Raw genomic sequence first — 22,627 nt, forward strand, 5'->3', positions numbered from 1 at the left:
TCAATGGCTTTGTTAAATCAGATGATTGTGTCCTTCACAGATGCAGAAGCCCCTGGAAAAAGTACAAAATAGGGCAACTAAATTATTTTCCAGGAATGAAATGTACAAATTTGGAGATAAAGCTTAATATACGAAAACTATTCAGGCTTCGCAAAATGCAGTTTCAGTGTATAAAAAAATAAATGAATTGAAAAGCATCAGCAGCTTTCCAAAACATTTGTTAAACAAAAATATTAATTCCTTTTTTGTAAGTTAACCTGATGATAGATGTATACCATGGTCCTCCGCTGTGCCTTTAACATGTTATCAGCTTAGATGTAAATGTACATGTAGTTTTTCCTGTATTTTAAAATGGAAATAAAAGAATTATGGTCTCAATTTGAATCCCATTATCAAACAGAGTCACACATACAAAATAAAAGTTTTAATCCCATAGCTCAGATGGAACAAGCTTTGGCTGATTGTACAATTGGACAAATCATGAGACATGGCTTCAAAGTTTGTTCCCTGGCAATTTGTTGCAAAAAATTCAATAGAACGACAAATTCCAATTTGGTTTTATTGTTAACAACAAAAGAGGATTCTTTATGGTTCTGGGAAGCCCAAAGCCCCCTCCTACTCAGTATTAATATCTGTGCAACCCACAGACCATGCAGATACTTTATCAGTAATGAAGGAAGAATCTGTACCAACCATGCCACCTTCTAACACTGCACCACTTTCACCAACTCCACCACCTTCTAAACCTCACCAAGTGCACCACCTTCTCAATGACACTACCTGCTTAACCACACCACCTTCAGCAAGTACACCACCTTCTCAAACTGTACCATCTTCACCAACCACACCACTTTCACAACCACAAACAGGTTTTAAAGAAGGCGTTTGTATATTCGAGGAGAGCTGGTGGGTGGCGACCAGCAGGGGGCGATATGGTGCAGTGGAATTAAACAGGTATCCTACGGGAGGGAGTTTGTACATGCTGGTGGTAACTGAGGGTGGTGTGGCAGCACCGTACTAGATTTCACCGTACTTTCGGCATTTAGCAATCATGCAAAGTCCTTGTTATCTGAATTGGGAAAGAATGGTCGATGTCAAGACCAACAGACACCTTAGACCTTGAGATCATTTATATTTATACTCTCATTCTTATCCAGTTATACTGTTGGCTTAAGCCTTTCTTTGTAGAGACGTGCAGTCCGGGTGATTACACTGAAATTCCCTGCACAACTTAAGCTTCTCAGCTTCAAGAACCAGTCTGCCTTGGTACACATTTGAATACTTGCACATTTCAATCCTAAAAGATCAGAGAAGCTCTGAGCGTAACAATATGAACAAATGAAAAGAAAAGTGTTTGATTAGAAATTTGTTTTATTTCTTCAAGTGAAAAATTTATCTCATTCCCCAACCCACTCCAAGGCCTGTGACAGGACACAGAAAGGACTTTTGCTCACATCAAATCTCCATCAGAACTACAGTTCCGTGCAGTAGCAAGAAGAAATCCAAACTTCTCACACTTCTGTCAAAATTAGACATTTTTTTAAATGATCAATTAGTCACCTCTAATCAATGGAGAAAGTTTCCAGGGAAGGAAGGTTGTAGGTCATGGCACGGTAATGAGAGTTGATCCTTTAGCTTTCTTCCCTGACTGATGCTCTGAAATACACCGTTGAATCAACTGTGTATAATTGTAGTTCTAACCATTCCCCTTCCCCTTGAACGACTACAAGACTCTCCCAGAAAGCACCGCAGGGCATCTCAGGATGACACACACTGCTTTGGTAAGTATTTCGAGCCTACATATGAGACTTCATTTCAGACAAAATATGTTCACTTCTCAGCTAGTCAACAAGGGATCCTTGAAGGGTAGAATCATCAAGTGGCTTTTGATAATTAACTCTCTCTCTCTGTCCTCTCGCAGAAGCGTAAAGGTCTTTCCTTAGCGTCTAGCTTTTTGTCATCGATCGTCAGGGCAAGAGACCACAAGGCAGATGGAACGTCAGTGAGTCTGGCGGCTAACCCGGGAGAGGCCTTCGCCAAGCTCCGCACTTTGTTTCACAATCGGTCAGTCAAAAGAGTCACAAGATCATTTTTTTCAGGATGGGGGGGGGGGGGGGGGGCGAGGAGGCGTTTTTAGAAAAAGGGAAGGTGGAGGGACCTTCACTGCACGTCCCAGATCTCGCAGAGCAGGGGGGTGAACTTGTGGTCGCTGGTGCGCCAGGAGAGCAGCATCTCGGCGTGGTGGTGGTTGAGCGTGCGCAGCTCGGTCAGCCGGCCCAGGAGGCGGGCGAAGTGCTGCGGCTCGCGCGGGTGCCGCAGCCTGCAGAACTTCCGCAGGACCTCCAGCACCGCCTCCTGGAGCCGCTCCACTGCCGCCTGGTCCCGCACGTACGCCCGATCTGCACGGGGGGGGGGGGGGGGGGAGAGACACACGTTTAGGGTTTAGGCCCGGGGGGCCGCCAACTTCACGCTCGTGGGACGTGGAACATTTGAGAGAGTGCACGCGTCATTGTTTCTCAATAACATTTTGAATGCCTGGGCAGTAGGGGGTTGGCTGATTATCATACGATTATATTTGTGGTGCTCGGTAACAACATAACAAATTTGGTTTACTTCCCAGGGTGCTTTAGGTATAAGTACAGAATTGAAAATATACATTTGCTCGACAAAAACATTTCTAAATAAAAGGGCTGCTGGGAATCGAACACCAGAAGGGCCGCAGAATCCTTTATAGCACTTGCACACTTTTTTGTCAGCTGAATGTTTGATGTCCGTTTACAAACACACACTGGCCAGTTCACTTTTCGTTTTACTATAAATGGCAGTGGAGTAAGACCAAAGTAAAGCTTAAGGACCAGAGTGCGTGTGGTTCATCAACAGATGGGACATTTACCGTGTCGTGACTATTTTCATTTTCAAAAACCCATGTTTTTTGGGTGGAATGCTGGTTTAAACAGGATAGCTCTCAGCTCTGGCACCCATGAGAAACATAACAGTGGTAGGGTTACCAGATGCCTGATTTTATGGAACTGGAATATACAGTTTTCAAATTATTTGTACTGGTTGGGTTTGTGGTCATTTGTAATGAATTTTCGTGCCAACCAGCCCCCAGTCCATGATCTGTCCTGTTAGCTACACCCGTCTTCCGCATCCTCCTTCCCTAATGAGCTTCCAGCTGCAAATGTGGACCACTTCTGACAAGTTCTGAATCTGGCAACCCTAATCACTGGGACGAATTCCAGTGGTCCTGCAAACGACTGGATCTCATGAACACCACAACCACAGAACTTCTCTGTGTTACTACCAGCCTCTGAGGGGGAGGCGGGACTTCATTGCTCTGCTTCGCTGTGTTGTAATTCTCTACTGTGATTTCCAATGCAGGCTCCCTGAGGACTGAATCAGGCAGTAGGAGCCTTGGTTATGACTCAGTCATGCAGAAGATGGTGTGAAATCCCGAAACAGATCGGTCCTGGTGCCGCGTACACCTGTTTTTTTTAAGAGAAAGGGGTGGGGCTACCTGGTGACAGGATCGTGATGGCGGTCAGCAAGGCGTGCTCCTCTTGCATCATCTGCAGCTCTCCAATGCTCTTGTAGAAGTTAAACATGGGAGTGATGTACTCCTCCGATATTCCTGAAACACAAACGCAGTACCCAGATTTTCAATGCAACACAGTCGCAGAATCAATGATCGATCAGTCATTTGCCCATCCTTCTGGCGCATTCGCTCCCTAGTGCTCAGCCTTTGCTAGGTAACAGTTAATGTACAGCTGCTCCTTCAGGTCATGTGTGTCAAAATCCCCGAAAAACTTGTTTTAATTTCATCCTCTTTACAGAATCCAGGTCTCAGCCCAAATTCAAATTAACTATTAAATATTAAATATAGCTCAAAGTTATTTGTAGCTCAGGGGGTTTTGCCTGAACTGAAACTGATGCATAGCTCAAGGGAATGCTGTTGAGTATAGGAATATTAATCATCTCTGCGGCACGATTGACCGTACCGCTCTTCCGTATTCTGTCTTCCAGAACGTCCGTGTGCCCATGGGGCCGCTTCCTGGTGAACACCTGTGCCGATCGTAGGAACATGGCTTCCACCGCCGAGCCTTTCAGCAGCGCTATCTGGTCCTCGTGGTCCAAGGCCTGGAATCCTACATGCAGTTGGTGGTAGATAAGCCAGTTAATTAGTTAGCTAGAAAGCTAGCTAGAAACATATGTGCTATTCCCCCCCCCCACACCCCCTTCACAGCTTCCGCATTGGATTTGGGAGAGCATGCCCTGTTAGGACATGCCTGGAATGTTCTTGGTGAACTCCACCAGAACCTGCACGTGGCTGGTGGCCATCTCCGTCAGTAAGAGGAAATTTTCTTCTTCGCTGAACTTCTCTTGAAGCTGGAAAAAAAAAAAAAAAACAAGGTAAAAATCGCATTTTCTCCAATCACCGCAGCTGGGATTTCATACCGTGACAAACAGAAGACAACTCACAAGTTGTTTGGCCATGTCTTGGGGAATGCGATGCTTGTTGTAAGCATCTAAAATGTAGTTCAAGAGGGTGAGCTGGTCTTGACTGAATTCAACTTTTTCCTGAAACAAAAGAAACAATTTATGAAACCAGTGGCTAAACATCGTGAAAATTTTCAACCATGTCATTTATGATTATGATTATGATGATGATGATGATTATTATTATTATCAATCCATCCATCTATACCCGCTTATTTCTGGGCAGGGTCGCAGGGGGTGCTGGAGCCTATCCCAGCATGCATTTGGCGAGAGGCAGGAACACACCCTGGATCAGTCGCCAATCTATCGCAGGGCACACATACCATTCACTAACACTTTCAATTCATGCACTCATACCTAAGGGCAATTTAGAGTCTCGGAGGACCCGAAGGAAATCCACGCGGACACGGACACAGCAAACTCCACACAGAAAGGCCCAGGTCGGGAGCCTGCTTGCTGTGAGGCAACAGCACTACCCACTGCACCACAGTGCCACCCCAGTGTATTGTGATAATAATGCAATGCTAGTATAAAGAGGTCTGTTTTTAGATGTTTCTTAAAAATGGAGAGAGTCGGTGCCTTATGGATGGGGGAAGGAGTGAGCTCCAGAGTTTGGGAGCTGTACAGGAGAAAGCCTGCACACCATGGTAAATGGACTGCATTTATATAGCGCTTTTATCCAAAGCGCTTTACAATTGATGCCTCTCATTCGCCAGAGCAGTTAGAGGTTAGGGGTTAGGTGTCTTGCTCAAGGACACTTCGACATGCCCAGGGCGGGGTTTGAACCGGCAACCCTCCGACTGCCAGACAATCGGTCTTACCTCCTGAGCTATATCGCCCCTATATCACCAAGAGTGGAATGGCGGGTGGGTGGGGGGGGAGTTGTTAAAAAGCTGAACCATGGGGGGTTAGCAGAAGGGTTTCGAATTATATCCGCTATTTTACTGGCAGCCAACGCAGTGTGTACAGAATTGGAGAGATGTGATCGTATGATTTCGCGTGGCTCAGAATCCTTGCTGCTGCATTTTGGATTCATTGGAGTTTGCTGATCGATCTGACTGGAATGCCAGTGAGAACAGCGTTTCGGTAACCCAGCTGGGATGGACGGAAGTAATGGATCAGAATACTGGAGTAAAAGAGAAGGCTGAGTTTTGATGTCATGGAAATGGAAGGAGGAAGATCTGGTGATGTTAGCACCCAATGTAGCGCAGTTCCCCCCCAGTTTGGAATGGCCAATAGTCTGTCAGAGTTGAGGAGCATTTAAACTAGTAGTTCCGTTATATTTCGCAGCACTTTGCTGTTTGTTCAACTGCATTCAAGTTTGGAACTACCAACTTCTTTTGGGCCTACAATATTTTTTTCCAAACCTTTTATATTAAATACCACCTTTTCCCTCTAATCCTGATTGGTGACAAGCACTCTGCCCCACTATAATTGGCAATGGCAAACTGCCAGTTGCCACACATTTCTGCTTCTCCCCATTTGCAAAAAGAAGGTGCATAATGTCTGGGGGAACACGATGATGAGAATTTTTTACAAAGTAGTCTGAACTACAATTTTTGAGTAATTGTAGTATCACAAGTTACATTTCTCTTTAGTGTATCGACTTGCAGTTCCATTGCTTCCAGTGTAAAGTAATTGGTAGTTTGTACAGCTATGGTTCCAGAGTAGGTTCCCCAACACTGTCATTGCCATGCTATGTACTTTGCTGCCGATTCAGGAGAGTACAGACACCCAAAGTTCTCCTCTGTTAAAATGAGGAGCTTAGATGGCCTGCTTTCATCCATTATGCATTATTGTGTCCTTTTGTTTGAACACATTTGTTAATGACCTTTATGAGGTGAGTTTTGAAGGTGACAGAAAGGGAGGAGGTACCTTTTTGAGGTGAGTGGTGGAGATGACAGAAAGGGAGGTACCTTTTTGAGGTGAGTGGTGGAGGTGACAGAAAGGGAGGAGATACCTTTATGAGGTGATTGGTGGAGATGACAGAAAGGGAGATACCTTTTGAGGTGATTGGTGGAGATGACAGAAAGGGAGGAGGTACCTTTATGAGGTGATTGGTGGAGATGACAGAAAGGGAGGAGGTACCTTTGTGAGGTGATTGGTGGAGGTGACAGAAAGGGAGGTACCTTTGTGTGGTGAGTGGTGGAGGTGACAGAAAGGGAGGTAACTTTTTGAGGTGAGAGGTGGAGGTGACAGAAAGGGAGGTACCTTTGTGAGGTGAGTGGTGGAGATGACAGAAAGGGAGGTACCTTTGTGAGGTGAGTGGTGGAGGTGACAGAAAGGGAGGTAACTTTTGAGGTGAGAGGTGGAGGTGACAGAAAGGGAGGTACTTTTGTGAGGTGAGTGGTGGAGATGACAGAAAGGGAGGTACCTTTATGAGGTGATTGGTGGAGGTGACAGAAAGGGAGGAGGTACCTTTGTGAGGTGATTGGTGGAGGTGACAGAAAGGGAGGTACCTTTGTGTGGTGAGTGGTGGAGGTGACAGAAAGGGAGGTACCTTTTTGAGGTGAGAGGTGGAGGTGACAGAAAGGGAGGTACCTTTGTGAGGTGAGTGGTGGAGATGACAGAAAGGGAGGTACCTTTATGAGGTGATTGGTGGAGGTGACAGAAAGGGAGGAGGTACCTTTGTGAGGTGATTGGTGGAGGTGACAGAAAGGGAGGAGGTACCTTTGTGAGGTGAGTGGTGGAGGTGACCTGTTTAGCATCCCCTCCATCAGCCCCTTCTGCTTCCTCATCCACGGACTCTTCTGGAAATGCTTTGGTGTTCTTCCGAAGCCGCTTGGACTTGCACTGGATCTCCGTCAACAGACCTGCAGGTACGATTTTCACTTATGAGCCAAGGTGTGTGTTGAAGAAAATTCTAGAACAATTCATCCCACACTGTGGGTTGGAACACCACATCATACCAAAACACTGAAAAACAACATTCATAATTGAAAACAGCTTTCAAATGATATCCCACAAATTTTAATAGTTTGTAATAAATTCACAGATTTAGACTACACATGCTGTAAATCTGTACTTGCAGTCAACCAAATTTCACTGAAATTGGGCCAGCAATTTAAAGCATATTTATGCTTTACAAAAAACAAAGGTGGAAAACCTAAGCACTATAGACTTGACAGTCACACGAATGCCTGTGAGGAGAGGGAGCCAGTGACACTGGTTGCGTCTCAGGTGAAAGCGGAATTGTCTGAATGAAGTCGCCTTAGCAGGCATCATTTTATGCTTACTTCAGAATGAGACGTGCCTCCATGCCTTCCTGCCCTGATGTACTGCTTTTCAACGCTGCATTTTTGTCATTTGAAACGCAGCCATTGATTAAGAGACAATTAAGCTGGAGCGTTATGATCAGTAAAACGATGCAGTTTCAACTTTGACTGCTGAATGACTCACTACAGCAAGTTTGAAATCTCACGAAAGTCATCTCAGTCATTTAAAGTGAATTTTTGAATACTCTAATGTCTGGAAGTCTGCAGCACCAGTTTGTGTTTTAATGAGCTGCAGCACTGGAGTCTTCATGTCGTTGTCAGCGGGAATACCGAGTTTGGCAATATTGCATCACCCCATTTCAGATTTACAAGCACTGTGGTGAAAAGCCACACCCACAGCACTGTTGCAGGATTCCGCCCCGCTCCTCTGGCAGAAGCTGAGCGAGCAGGCCCCTGTGGACTGGTCCCCGTGTACCATGGACACGTCCTACTGTCATCAAACACACAAGCCAGTGGCCACCTTGGGCACTTCTCCTGTGAAACTGCCCAAGCTACCCAGACATGCCAACTTGTACACTTGCTGAAGAGAAGCAGCTGTGGGCTTGTTTTGTACGTGCCTGGGAAGGCTCTATTGATGCTGAATCCTCACTCACTTTGGTCGTTATAGATCCCCAATCCTCACTCACTTTGGTCATTATAGATCCCTGGCCCTCGTTCACTTTGGTCATTATAGATCCCCGGCCTTTGCTCACTTTGGTCGTTATAGATCCCCAATCCTCACTCACTTTGGTCATTATAGATCCCTGGCCCTCGTTCACTTTGGTCATTATAGATCCCCGGCCTTTGCTCACTTTGGTCGTTATAGATCCCCAATCCTCACTCACTTTGGTCATTATAGATCCCTGGCCCTCGTTCACTTTGGTCATTATAGATCCCCGGCCTTTGCTCACTTTGGTCGTTATAGATCCCCAATCCTCACTCACTTTGGTCATTATAGATCCCCGGCCCAAGCTCACTTTGGTGATTATAGATCCCCGGCCTTTGCTCACTTTGGTCATTATAGATCCCTGGACTTTGCTCACTTTGGTCATTATAGATCCCTGGCCCTCGCTCACTTTGGTCATTATAGATCCACAATCCCCACTTACTTTGGTCATTATAGATCCCTGGCCCAAGCTCACTTTGGTCATTATAGATCCCTGGCCCAAGCTCACTTTGGTCATTATAGATCCCTGGACTTTGCTCACTTTGGTCATTATAGATCCCTGGCCCTCGCTCACTTTGGTCATTATAGATCCCCGGCCCAAGCTCACTTTGGTCATTATAGATCCCTGGCCCAAGCTCACTTTGGTCATTATAGATCCCCAGCCTTTGCTCACTTTGGTCATTATAGATCCCTGGACTTTGCTCACTTTGGTCATTATAGATCCCTGGCCCAAGCTCACTTTGGTCATTATAGATCCCTGGCCCAAGCTCACTTTGGTCATTATAGATCCCTGGCCTTTGCTCACTTTGGTCATTATAGATCCCTGGCCTTTGCTCACTTTGGTCATTATAGATCCCTGGCCTTTTCTCACTTTGGTCATTATAGATCCCTGGCCTTTGCTCACTTTGGTCATTATAGATCCCTGGCCCAAGCTCACTTTGGTCATTATAGATCCCCAATCCTCACTCACTTTGGTCATTATAGATCCCCAATCCTCACTCACTTTGGTCATTATAGATCCCTGGCCCTCGTTCACTTTGGTCATTATAGATCCCCGGCCTTTGCTCACTTTGGTCATTATAGTTCCCCAATCCTCACTCACTTTGGTCATTATAGATCCCTGGCCTTTGCTCACTTTGGTCATTATAGATCCCCAATCCTCACTCACTTTGGTCATTATAGATCCCTGGCCCAAGCTCACTTTGGTGATTATAGATCCCTGGACTTTGCTCACTTTGGTCATTATAGATCCTGAGATGTTAACTGCTGTGCCCTGGTCTACATTACACAAAAACTGGCCCTCTGCATCTCCCACTTCTGATGCACAACCCCTTACATTCGCAGCCACAAACTCGGATTGACTGGGACCGTACAGAGAACTCGGTTCTCAGACCTGACCGAGCTGGGCGAATAAACAGGAGTGTTTACACCGACAGCACGAGGACGCTGGAGCGTCGCCACGCCAGGATGCGATCAGACGGTGACGCGGCACCACGCCAGGGCGCGATCACACAGTGACGCGGCACCACGCCAGGGCGCGATCAGACGGTGACGCGGCACCACGCCAGGGCGCGATCAGACGGTGACGCGGCGGCCCAGCGGCGGGACGGCCTCCACTCCCAGCGCCGGCTTTTCCCCGCTGCCTACCGCGCACCCTGTTACTCATTGACGCGCACACACGCAGACAGCACAGAGTAACCGGGGCTGTGAAGATCCACCTCTTCCCCAGCATTCCTGTATCGGTTTCTGCCCAAAATAATCGACATCACCATTTACACTTCGGGAAGGTCAACCCTACCCTACAGAGGTGCGAGCGTACCTGATAACCGCATTGGCACGGGTCTTACACCCATGTGACCTTGAGCTATCCTTGTGTTTGGCCAGTTGCGACGAACCTGTGAACCAGTGATGTGTCCGACGTGAAGGCCTCCACAGTGCAAAATACAGCACTGTGACGTGTCAGCTCTTCAGTGCCAGACCAGACGTGCGTAAACCAGCGGTGTGTGCACACGCAGACTGGCCCCGTTCCATGTGTATACAGGCAGACTGGCCCAGTCCCAGTCTGGCACCAGCGAGAGGGGACCATCGGAGCCCGCGACTGCCCTGTTTTAGTAACGCCACAGGTAACCAGGAAGTGAGATAGCCTTCTTCCTGTAGTCACGGCGGGGAACGAATGAGGTCACGGCAGGAGTAGAAGCATTGCAGAAAAGAGAAGAACTCTAGACCGCAAGCTTCCCAGCCCCCAGACCGGTAGATATGTGAGCTGGTGCTCTGATGTTGGAAAGGCTGCAGTAAAATCACAGACTGATGCCATTGTGACACTGTGGAACATTTACACCTTGGAATTTTAAACAGTTAATACTGAGTTGATGACTATCACTTAAAGCCCCCCCCCCCCCCCCAAAGAAAAACCAAAAAAAAAAACAAATCCACTACCCCAATCCCAAGTCCCTAGTCTCCATAAACAATGCAATAATATATATAACATTGTTATATATATAACACAATAACATATAAACCACTCAGGGCTGTGTAGTGGTGTGAAGGTACATTCGGAATAGATGGTGTGATGCTATTCTGAGGCCGAATATTCCATTTGAATACCATTGAATGGACTCGCTTATTAATTTGGAATGTGCATAAATTTGCAAAGGCCACTCTCACCAGAAACATTCATCATGCTGTCTCTCCCTGCATATTTATGGAAAATTATTCAACACCCCGTTGACCAATTACAATAGAGTTTTCAACTATACACCTATTTTTATAGACTAAACCAGCTGGCTGACTCACCAACTTAAATTTGTGTTTTGGCTCCCTTCCTTTGATGGCAAAACATTGTAAATTGTCTATAATATATGTGTTATTCTTAAACCTTAATTTACTCTTTGTTGCAACATTCTGATAGAATACTCACACTCTGCCAGCATTCTGATTGGATACTCACACTCTACCAGCATTCTGATTGGATACTCACTCTCTGCCAGCATTCTGATTGGATACTGACACTCTACCAGCGTTCTGATTGGATACTCACACTCTGCCAGCGTTCTGATTGGATAAACACACTCTGCCAGCATTCTGATTGGATACTCACTCTCTGCCAGCATTCTGATTGGATACTGACACTCTACCAGCATTCTGATTGGATATTCACACTCTGCCAGCGTTCTGATTGGATAAACACACTCTGCCAGCATTCTGATTGGATACTCACACTCTACCAGCATTCTGATTGGATACTCACACTCTGCCAGCATGCCCATTTCCTTGCACTTCCTGAGCCTGCACTCCTGGCACTTCCTGCGCATGTACATGTCCATCTCACAGCCCCCGCCGCTCTTGCACTTGTACACGGCGTTCTTCGTGATGCTCCTCCTGAAAAAGCCTGAGAGGGGAGGAGCCAGCAGCAACATCTTTACGAAGGAAAGACTCATATGCGCTCCAACTCAGAAACACAGACATTTCCAGACCGGGTGCTAACTGTTATTAAATGGACTCACTTTATATTGAGGGATGATTATCTAATTGCTGAAGGTGTTGAACCTAACTATTTGTGAGGAAAAGAAGAGTTCAAAGACAAAGAAAATGGCAACAAGCCAAACTGGATTTGTGTTAAAATCCGTTTAAAGGAAAATTCAGTATGAAGTGAAATACGTCACTGTGACTAAAATGGACAACAGAGACACTTCCAGAACAGTGCAAGAAAACTGCAAGGAAATATGCTGCACAAATAGTCTCGTTTATTTTTCACACATAGCTTAAGTTGCTGAGGCATTCTTTTCATTGTGTCATAGCAACCGCAGTACAATTAAGAAAACAAGGCAAAAAAACAAACGCACAAAAACATTGTTTTAAACATTTTATTAATTACATTTAATATTATTTAATATTTAAATAAACTGCTCTTGCTGAATTGATGTCCTAATAGTTGTGTACATATTTCATACTCACCGTCCAGGATGTATTCTCGGACAGAAATGGGAAGCTTGCTGATATTTTAATTTGATTTCGGCAGGTCTTTGCTTCAAGGTCAGCTCACCGAAAAACCTCAAGTCATGTGACCGTGGACCCAGCCCTTTTCAGTTTTACGAGATTGTTATCTTCCCTCCTAACGTGCCGCACATATTGCTTTGTGACTGATTCATAGCCTTTGTTCCAAGTTTCTTCTCATTCCTTGTATTGTGCACACTTAAGTGCTATTTTTAATGGTTTATGAACTTGGCTTTTGCCCTACTCTACTGGTTGAACTATGACCTTTTGTATTTTAGGTCTGCCATCACCAACAACTAGTTCATTGTCATGATACACTGTATACTGTATGTGATAAACCCAGGAATTTAAACTGTACTTGGATTAAATATTTATATCGCCTTTTTGGAAGTAGTATGCTGAGGTTTAGATGGTACCTGTTTCTTTTTTATGCTGTAATGTAAGGTTTACTGGTCTGAATGACACTCGGGTCCAGCAAATAAAGAATAGAATAAAATAAATAGAAATGAAGTGAAGAAGATAACTGCTTCAAATATATTTTTACAGATGAAAATGTCTCAGAGAAACAATAACAAAAGAAAGGGCACAGATAAACGTTTTAAGAGTACTAAACTTCTTTAACCGGAGTAAGAGTACTAAACTTCTTTGTTAACCACAGAAAGAGTACTAAACTTCTTCTTTAACCACAGTAAGAGTACTAAACTTCTTCTTTAACCACAGTAAGAGTACTAAACCTCTTCTTTAACCAGAGTAAGAGTACTAAACTTCTTCGTTAACCACAGTAAGAGTACTGAACCTCTTCTTTAACCACAGTAAGAGTACTAAACTTCTTCGTTAACCACAGTAAGAGTACTAAACTTCTTTGTTAACCACAGTCAGAGTACTAAACTTTTTCTTTTACCAGAGTAAGAGTACTAAACTTCTTCTTTTACCAGAGTAAGAGTACTAAACTACTTCTTTAACCACAGTAAGAGTACTAAACTTCTTTAACCAGAGTAAGAGTACTAAACTTCTTCTTTTACCAGAGTAAGAGTACTAAACTTCTTCTTTTACCAGAGTAAGAGTACTAAACTTCTTCTTTAACCACAGTAAGAGTACTAAACCTCTTCTTTAACCACAGTAAGAGTACTTAACTTCTTCTTTTACCAGAGTAAGAGTACTAAACTTCTTCGTTAACCACAGTAAGAGTACTAAACTTCTTCTTTAACCACAGTAAGAGTACTAAACTTCTTCTTTAACCACAGTGTTTCCATAATTTGTGCCAGTGCTGTAGCTGCACGCTAGCAGATTCCCAGAGAAAGGGGCGGATGTCTGGCTACTGGGCAGCTCGTTCAGTTAAGGCCCAATACGTGGTGCATGGATAAGCCTCATACCCTGGATATCAGGACCTGCTGAATGTGGCTGTGTTAGCTTTATCGGGTGACGTGCAATTGCCGAATGTGTTTCACAGGTTATGAGATGGGTCGGTTAGGGTTTCTCTTTCACTGCTGTCTAATAACCCTGGCTGGTTGGCTATCCACGGACCGCCTGAGAAAGCTGCATAAGACAGGTCTTCCTCCGATTTCACTCTACACCACTCTACACTGCGGTGTGAAAAGAAGCATCTGGCGCCAGCACGTGTTTAAGATGTCTGCACTTTCCCGAGTCCTCAGTGGGATTCGCAGCACAGAATGCAGCTGCAGCTGCAGACGAAAGGCCATTCCGAATAGATGTGGAAATAGGAGTGGAGATGCTTAAACACATGTTTGGCCGTCATTTGTGCAAAAATAAATGAAGTGGAATTATTCAAATAATTAAATAAATAGACAAAGTATAAATAAATAAATACATAAATAAAATATAAACGTGAGATAAATAGACGAATAAAATGTAAATGAAAACAAAATAAATACATAAATAAGTAAATATCTGAGTACCTTTGCAGCCCTCGCAGGTCAGAGCGTTGTAGTGGTAGCCCGAGGCCTTGTCTCCGCACACCACGCACAGCTCGTCCCCTTTCACCCTGCCGGGATGGGAGCCCTGCCTGGGCCTCTTGCTCACGGGTGCCGGGGCGGCCTGGAGGTCCGTGTCGTAGCCGCTCTCTGTGGGTGCTTTTCTCAGTTCATACGGCCCAGGGGCGGAGTACCAGTCCTCGCTGCATGCTGGGTAATAGCTCTGACCGGACAGGAAGGCCGGAGGGGCCATGGGTGCCTCCATGGGGGAGTACTGCATTGTGGGATAGCTGGCGAAGGGCAGGTCCTCCTGGTCCTGCAGCAGTGGGCTACTCTGATCAGCCAGCAAATCTGTCACAGACAGAAAGATAATAAATGAGGCGGGGGGGGGGTGGACAGAATGGCCTTGGTAAGAGTCCAGACAAGCGCTGGGGAAGGGCTCAGGAAGTGGGGGAAACAGCCTGCTTGTGTGTGAAAGCGAGCCTATCCGTGCTACTTCCTCTCTCTCTCGTGCGTTTCTGTGGAATTACATGCATAATACTCAAGTCCTCGCTCCATAAAATTCTTTTTGAAAATCAGAGACAGGTCATGAATGGCTATCTGTGTCTTTTGGCAACAATCAGCCAACCAGTTAATGTAACTGATTTAACTGCAAAGTTATTCTAGTTTGAATTACAATAGCGTTCATCATTCTGCATATAATCTTTCCTATGGTTGATATGGGTGTTTGATAATTTTTTTCATGAAATAAATGAAGTAATAATTTTAAATGTCTTTACTCAGGTTCCCCTTGTCTAATATTGCAGTTTGTCAAAAGATCTGATCCCGTCCAGTGAGACAAATATGCAACAACAGAGGCACTGTAACCACTGCTCTAAGGATGCCTTCACCATCAGGTCAGGTTCAGGTTCTGGTTCAGGTTCAGGTTACTTCATTTGTACCCGTAGGTAAATTTGGTTTGCAGTAGACGAGGCATCCATCTTGACACACAATTTAGAAACAGCACAGACAGTAGACAATCATAATAAAAGTACTCAAGGTTCCAATCATCACTACATCCACTGAAACTAAAAGATAAAATAAATTGAATAAATAGATAAATAAATAAATAAGATGCAAACTCTCACTGCCTGTCGCTGCGTGCGCATGCACCCTCTCCTGTGATGACAGTAGCCTCAGGAGTACCTTACTGTATTCTGGATTACAGAAAAGGGTGATTACTGTAATATTTCATCAGCTATGAAGAACTTGCACAAAAACCTGTTGTAAACCTGCAGCAACATGCTCCATTCAGCACCAACAGCAAAGTGCTATTATAATAATTCAGTAAAATTGCTGTTAAAATTAGCATAAGTGAATCACACTGAATTTAGTTACTGAAGATATATTATATTGATAATAATTTTTATTATAATGTGTGTTATTATGACAAACGCTGCAGTTATTTTTGTACATGGCCGTTTAATGCGATTAATTCAGAGTAACTGACATCTAGTGTTCCATGTTCCAAGGGGAACTCCAGCTCAAAATCCTTATTTAATGTGTTGGTCCCCACCTTACGACTAATTTCATCCATCTCAGCTTTCATGTGTGACAAATTATATTTTGACCCAAAATAAATAAAATTTTCAACACTTCACGCCAAACGATGATCTCACCCAGTTATGACACCTCACATTTCCCCAAATTACAAATTGGATTCATAAAATTTAGCGAAGCCTGGAGTTCAGGTGAAATAAAAGAGGTCACTTTTTTAACAAAGTCCTGAACATCGTAATTCTGACTTATACACAGAAAACAACAAACACCATTTCCCAGCGTACTCCAAGTCAGAAGACACCCCTGTTCTGTTCACCTACAGATATGACAAGGATGAGCTATGTCAAATTGTCTTTTGCAGATGCAGATCAAAGACTTGGTTTGACACCTGAAATACAGGTTATATCAATTACTCAGAAAGATACCTTGCCAAATTAAGGTGTTTGGATGTAATTCCTTTTAACGTGCATATATTCAAATATAGGCATCATCAATAACTATTACCAATGAAAATCATGGTAAAACAGTCTCACCCATTTATGTAATTCCTTATGCAATCAGAGTAAAAGAAAGAGTGCATGGTCTTTGTCACTTTCTGTGGTTCGAGTACATTTCCCTGCACCCATAAAGTGGTCCTGACCGAAGAGCCTTTGATCAAATTGTGTTCAAGAGAGAACAAAGTGAACGTGGGCAATTTAGCCCGTAGCAGAAGCTGTCAATCTGAGAAAGGCCACTCGCTCAACCTTGAATGAAAGTGTCTACTCAACATTCCTGTCAAATAAAGTCTAATAATTAACCACGGGTTCCTGCCAGCTACGCCACGACAAAGAACACATTTCGAATCGAAGATTTTCCTTCAAACCTCAAGGATCATAAACCGCGTGCCATTAGGCTATTATCTCAAACGGAGACGAAAACAGAACCGACCGGTTTCAGGTGAAGGTTCTGCAGTGAGCATCCGAAGAGAAACGCTCACGGTTTTAGCCACCCACTGGCTGAAAGCTGCGACCAGCTTTTTTTTTTTGAAGCTTGAAGGCGTGAAGCTGCGTAGAGGTGCTCACAGGCGTTCCTCACCGACAAAAGGTGAAGCAAAACGAAACCCGTCATCTGAAATACAAAGCTCCTCTCTGCGGACGGTCTCGAGTTTCAGCGGTGACGGCGGACCGAAACCTCGGCAGACACGAAGCAGAGGTGAGGCGAACCCGAACGCCGGGTGCGTGACTGACCTCCTGACGAGCGCTCCTGTACCACGGTCATCTCAGCCCCCCCCCGCTCGCCGGTAGATCACTCACTCCATCTGGAGCTCCTTTAAGCCGCCGAGATTTCCATTGCACATTCTCTTCGCTAACGTGGAGGAAGCTCACCTGTTACCTGGCTTACCTACTGACTTTCTCTGGAGCGCCTCGGCACCAAACCCAGCTGAGCCAAGAAGACCAAAGGTTGCTTCAATTACTTATTAACTTATATATCGCCACTTTCTTTGCTACTGGTGGCGCTTCGTATACGAACGGTTTCTGCGCTGTCAATGGTGGTTTGCATATGATCGGTTTCTGTACTACTGATGGTGCTTGTATATGACCGGTTTCTGTACTACTTGATAGTCCCAGGACTGGTGGTTTCTACACCACGGCGGGTACTATCCGCTCTGGGGGGACATGGAGGCCCAATGCACAAGATCTTTCATGTTAGCCTATCTACCCTTTTGGCCACTATCTGTATATCATATCAGTAAACAATAAAGATTACGATGTAAAAATGACCACAGGAAGGAAAAGAACATGCTAATGATGTTAAAATCTGTCTCTTTTTAACGCATCAGACTCGGTCACTGCATGGAGCTCCATCATAGGGACTCCTGCCCATCAGCCTCAGTCACTGCATGGAGCTCCATCAAAGGGACTCCTGCTCTACCAGACTCAGTCACTGCATGGAGCTCCATCATAGGGACTCCTGCCCCATCAGACTCAGTCACTGCATGGAGCTCCATCATAGGGACTCCTGCCCCATCAGACTCAGTCACTGCATGGAGCTCCATCATAAGGACTCCTGCCCCATCAGACTCAGTCACTGCATGGAGCTCCATCAAAGGGACTCCTGCCCCATCAGAGTCAGTCACTGTATGGAGCTCCATCATAGGGACTCCTGCCCCATCAGACTCACTCACTGCATGGAGCTCCATCATAGGGACTCCTGTCCTATTAGCCTCAGTCACTGCATGGATCTCCATCATAGGGACTCCTGCCCATCAGACTCAGTCACTGCATGGAGCTCCATCATAGGGACTCCTGCCCATCAGCCTCAGTCACTGCATGGAGCTCCATCAAAGGGACTCCTGCTCTACCAGACTCAGTCACTGCATGGAGCTCCATCATAGGGACTCCTGCCCCATCGGACTCAGTCACTGTTGATAATGAAGGCTTGTGTGGAAGTGTTTGATAATGAAGGCTTGTGAGGAAGTGTTTGATAATGAACGCTTGTGTGGAAGTGTTTTTGATAATGAAGGCCTGTGAGGAAGTGTTTGATAATGAAGGCTTGTGTGGAAGTGTTTGATAATGAAGGCCTATTCACCCGCCCGCCCCCACAGAACCTTACCAAAGTACGAGCTCTCGGACAAAGGGAAGCCATCGCTGTCGGGGATCTGCAGCTGTCCCGCCACGCCCACGTCGGGAACGATCCACTCGTTCATTCAGTCTCCTCCAATCAGGAACAGCGCAGAGGAAGAGACCTGCAGGCAAGGGCCGAGAACATGTCTTACAATCCAAACCCACCGCATGCCACAAACATATATTCCCATGTACTCAAATATACTGTAAAAACATTTAATAACACACTTAAATTTGAACATGTGTCATATATTCCTCATTGTGCTACTATATGTCAATATAAATGTATGACATTGAGACTAAAATAGTAATAGTTGGTATATTATGCCAAATATTTCCACTTATTGTTTAATACATTTCTCAGTACAAATGTACATTTCAAGTGACATTTTCTTTTGTAAGTAAGCCAGTGCTCTCTCTCTCTTTCTCTCTCTCTCTCTCCAGCTTACAGCGTGTGTGCTATATTTCTTTCTTTTGAGTGATGAAAGTCCTTAATGCACGAGCCTGCTCTCTTTGTGTGTACAAGTATTCTTCATCCCTACAAACTCATGTGAAATTGTAAACGTGCCCACACTGCCCCAATAACAAAACGGTTAATCTGAAAGATCAAAGTAATGCAAAGACAACCCAGAGAACTGTCAGACGTTTTCCTCCAAAGCATCTTTGGCACTCTTCAATGTAGTACAATTGGCAAGGAGCAGGACTTGTAACCATAAGGTCACAGGTTCAATTCCTGGGTAGGACACTGCTGTTGTAGCCTTGAGCTTAACCTGCACTGCTTCAATATATCCTGCAGTATAAACGGATGCAATAAATGCTAAAATGTTGTAAAATGTTGTATAGGTCACTTTGGCATTTAGCACCCACCAAATGCCTGTGATGTAATGCAGATGTACTTTATTTTCCTCCAAAGCATTTTTGGCACTCTTCAGTGTAGTACAATGGGTTAATGTCACAGGACTCTTTGGGAGAAGGAATGGAGAGAAGAAGCGGAATCTCATAATGAGTTCTTTAGATTATGAGAAATAATGTTGTTTTAAGATGCTCTCTCAAGATAAATTAATGAGATTTCTCTCCATATTTTGACTTTCCCTCATAATTATAATTCATTAAATTAAGTCAATATCATAATCTAATATATCATAATTATTTAAAAACTGCAAGAAATGTCATTACGACATAGAGTGTTCAGTCTGCTGGAAAATTCCTTTATTACCCCTAATGTATAGGACTAATTAATAAAAATACTTAATTGATATTGAGGATACAAAATGTGGCACTGGATGACCATATTTATTGTATCAGACGTAGTTTCTCAACCCTGGAAATTTTGTAATGTACTGCAATAGTTATACGCAGGTAACACACAGCTAAAGCATTAGTTTGTGTTGTGTTGATTTTAGTTTTTAACAGTTTAACTTATGGGAGCTGGGTGGGTTGTCAGGTTAAGGCACTGGATGCATATTATGGTCTGGGCTCGCAGTGTCAGTGCCTGGCTGGCTAAAAGCTGTTAGATCTACTTCCAGAACACACCTGTTTCTCAGACGTGGGGGGCAGTCAGTGGTCAGTCAGCGAAAAATGCAACTACACCCTCTGGTTCCCCCAGCCTCTGTTCAGCCCAGGTCCGATCTCTCCTGGCCCTGTGTGAATGCCCATCCCATGACGTGGGGAACGTGACATGTGTATATCCACTCTGGGAGAACAGGTTCTGCTTTCTTTCGACTGGAGGGAATACGCACATCGCAAAGTCCCTGCTGTTCAATTGACTCTTAACAAAGTTAAATCAACTCTAACAGTGTTAAATAGACCATCAGGATTGAATCAACTTTAACAGCACTTATATCAGCCCATAGGTATATGTGAACAGGCCACAGTCATCAACAACATGTTTAGGGTTCAACAGCAGACTGTGGGGTCCAGCCTTATGAGATACCAGACCATGGGGCCCATCCACACACTGGAGCAGCATCTTAACAGATACCAGACCATGGGGCCCAATCACACACTAGGACAGCATCTTAACAGATACCAGTCCATGGGGCCCATCCACACACTGGAAAAGAGCTTTAACAGATATCAGACCATGGGGCCCATCCACACACTGGAGCAGAGCCTTAACACATACAAGACCATGGGACCCATTCTCACACTGGAACAGAGCCTTAACAGATACCAGTCCATGGGGCCCATCCACACACTGGAACAGCATTTTAACAGATACCCGTCCATGGGGCCCATCCACACACTGGGACAGCATTTTAACAGATACCAGTCCATGGGGCCTATCCACACACTGGAGCAGAGCCTTAACAGATACCAGACTGTGGGGCCTATCCACACACTGGAACAGAGCCTTAACAGATACCAGACCATGGGACCCATTCTCACACTGGAACAGAGCCTTAACAGATACCAGTCCATGGGGCCCATCCACACATTGGAATGGTGCTTTAGCAGGATGAGCCACCCAGCAGCCCCTCCACTGCATTAACCCTTTAAATTGCTGGTTCTCAACAAGTGACATGCTAAGTTGACATCCCTCAAGAGTTAACCCCAGTGGTGATTTCTTGGTGATTCAATCAATCTTGAGAAGCCTTTTGTCCTGTCAGCCACTTTGATTGGCTGAGCAGGTCAGATTTTTTATTGAATATGCTCTAGATTTGTCCTACTTAATTTTGGAGATGTAGGTGGTGCAGGGAGCCAAAGTCAGTTTCATTGCCTCCCTGAAAAACCATTTGGTATTAATAGACAGTCAAAATAAGAGATCTGTTTGTTGTGGCAAACTCTACACCCCTAAGTGAAACTTTAGAAATATAGTTTATGTGGTTTCAACTGCATTTTTAGGACCGATCATAATTCACGCACAAAACCCACGGAGAGCATTCAATAGACACAGGCTGCTATAATTTTACATCCAAGAGATGCAATGTGAAACATAATGAACAATTTGCAGTGTATTAACTTCATCTCACACATCTCACAGCGTGATAAGGAAGGAATGCGGTCGTAATGGCTAAGGCTGCAGTCGAGCGCTGAGGCAGACTGTGGCACGGTGGTTAGACAGCTGGACTCTGGACCCGGGGCTGAGAGTCACACTCATAGGCAAGATACTGTAGCACCGTCCCACGGTCAGGCAGCAAACAGTCCTTCCGTGATAAGAGCCCCGTTCTTCCCTACCACTTGTCAGGCATCACAATAAAACAAATATGACCGCGCAGCAGGGCTTCGCATCCGTCGGCGACCCCAGGCCGCGACAAGGGCTTCACCTGGCCAATTCACCAAGCTGAAAAGTGCCGTGCATTTATATTCGGAGGCCTGCAAGGGACCCCCGTTTGAAAATCCGCACTCAAAAATCAAAACTCGGGAATCGAATCGCTGAGTCGAACCATTGGAAAGACCCTGCCGCGGGCAAAAATTCACTAAAGAGCAACCTGACGCGAAATATGAGATGACCTCCCGATTAGACGTAGAACCACGATCAAAATGGCGGCGGCTTGTGCAAGAGGAGCGAACGAACGAAGAGGCGAGAGCCCTGCGCTACACACGAAACACGCGCAAGCGGAGTCCTGATTCACGCACACGCGTTTGAGGTAGCCCTCAAACGTGAGCACGGGCGGTCAGATCTGTCCCGCTACCTGTTCTTGCTGCGCTCCCCTGCTCCCCCCGCTCCTCGGGTGAAGCTGGAAGTTCGTCCGCCGTTTCGAAGCTGGAAGTTCGTCCGCCGTTTCGTCCGCTCTCTGCTCCGCTGCGTCCCGCGGCCGCCGCTCGCCCCCGGAGTCCCGGCTCGTTTCGGGCAGGGCTGCCGCCGGAGCTTCTGGGTTGAGGGGTTGGGGGGGGGGGGGGGGGGGGGGGGGGGGGAGGTGGGGGGGTTGTGAGGGGATGTTACTGATTAAGCCGCCCCGTTCCTCTCCCCGGAGAGCACCAAGGCCGGACACAGCTCTCACATCCCAAATTGGGAAACTAACATCTACTCCCCCCGCACGCCCCCCCCCCCCCCCCCCCCCCCCCGTCACCGCCCACCCCTCTCGTCCTCCCAAACCCCCAAACTCTCCAGAGAGACCAGGAAAGTCTCCGAGCAAGTCAAAGGCGTGAGATCCCGTTCCGATCTCCCCTCCGTTTAAATACGGCGGGTCTCTGTTCTGA

The 22,627-nt window shown here is 45.5% G+C and overlaps 1 protein-coding gene across 2 annotated transcripts; it reads right to left on the bottom strand.

Annotated features, from left to right (window-relative positions):
• Positions 1-1,353: 1,353 nt before the first annotated feature.
• Positions 1,354-22,308, bottom strand: nr1h4 (nuclear receptor subfamily 1, group H, member 4). 2 transcript variants are annotated; one of them, XM_035401265.1, is made up of 10 exons: positions 22,120-22,308; positions 18,474-18,606; positions 14,328-14,693; positions 11,666-11,806; positions 7,168-7,310; positions 4,480-4,578; positions 4,287-4,386; positions 3,999-4,145; positions 3,518-3,631; positions 1,354-2,399 (listed from the first exon to the last, which is right to left on the bottom strand). In XM_035401265.1, the coding sequence occupies exons 2-10, from the start codon at positions 18,565-18,567 to the stop codon at positions 2,161-2,163; spliced, it is 1,443 nt and encodes a 480-aa protein (XP_035257156.1). In that variant the 5' UTR covers positions 18,568-18,606; positions 22,120-22,308; the 3' UTR covers positions 1,354-2,160. The 2 variants fall into 2 exon arrangements, with proteins under 2 accessions (XP_035257156.1, XP_035257157.1); XM_035401266.1 differs by lacking the exons at positions 18,474-18,606; positions 22,120-22,308 and adding an exon at positions 17,108-17,276.
• Between the last annotated feature and the right edge of the window lie 319 nt (positions 22,309-22,627).

This window comes from Anguilla anguilla, chromosome 19 (genome assembly GCF_013347855.1).
Source record: "Anguilla anguilla isolate fAngAng1 chromosome 19, fAngAng1.pri, whole genome shotgun sequence".
Classification (NCBI taxonomy): Eukaryota; Metazoa; Chordata; class Actinopteri; order Anguilliformes; family Anguillidae; genus Anguilla; species Anguilla anguilla.

Excerpts from the sequence above, each read along its gene's own strand:
- nr1h4 (XM_035401265.1), bottom strand. The coding sequence starts at position 18,567 with ATGAACGAGTGGATCGTTCCCGACGTGGGCGTGGCGGGACAGCTGCAG. Across the intron at positions 11,807-14,327 it reads GACCTGCGAGGGCTGCAAAG|GCTTTTTCAGGAGGAGCATC; the intron begins GTACTCAGATAT and ends CTCCCCTCTCAG. Across the intron at positions 2,400-3,517 it reads CATCACGATCCTGTCACCAG|ATCGGGCGTACGTGCGGGAC; the intron begins GTAGCCCCACCC and ends CCCCCCGTGCAG.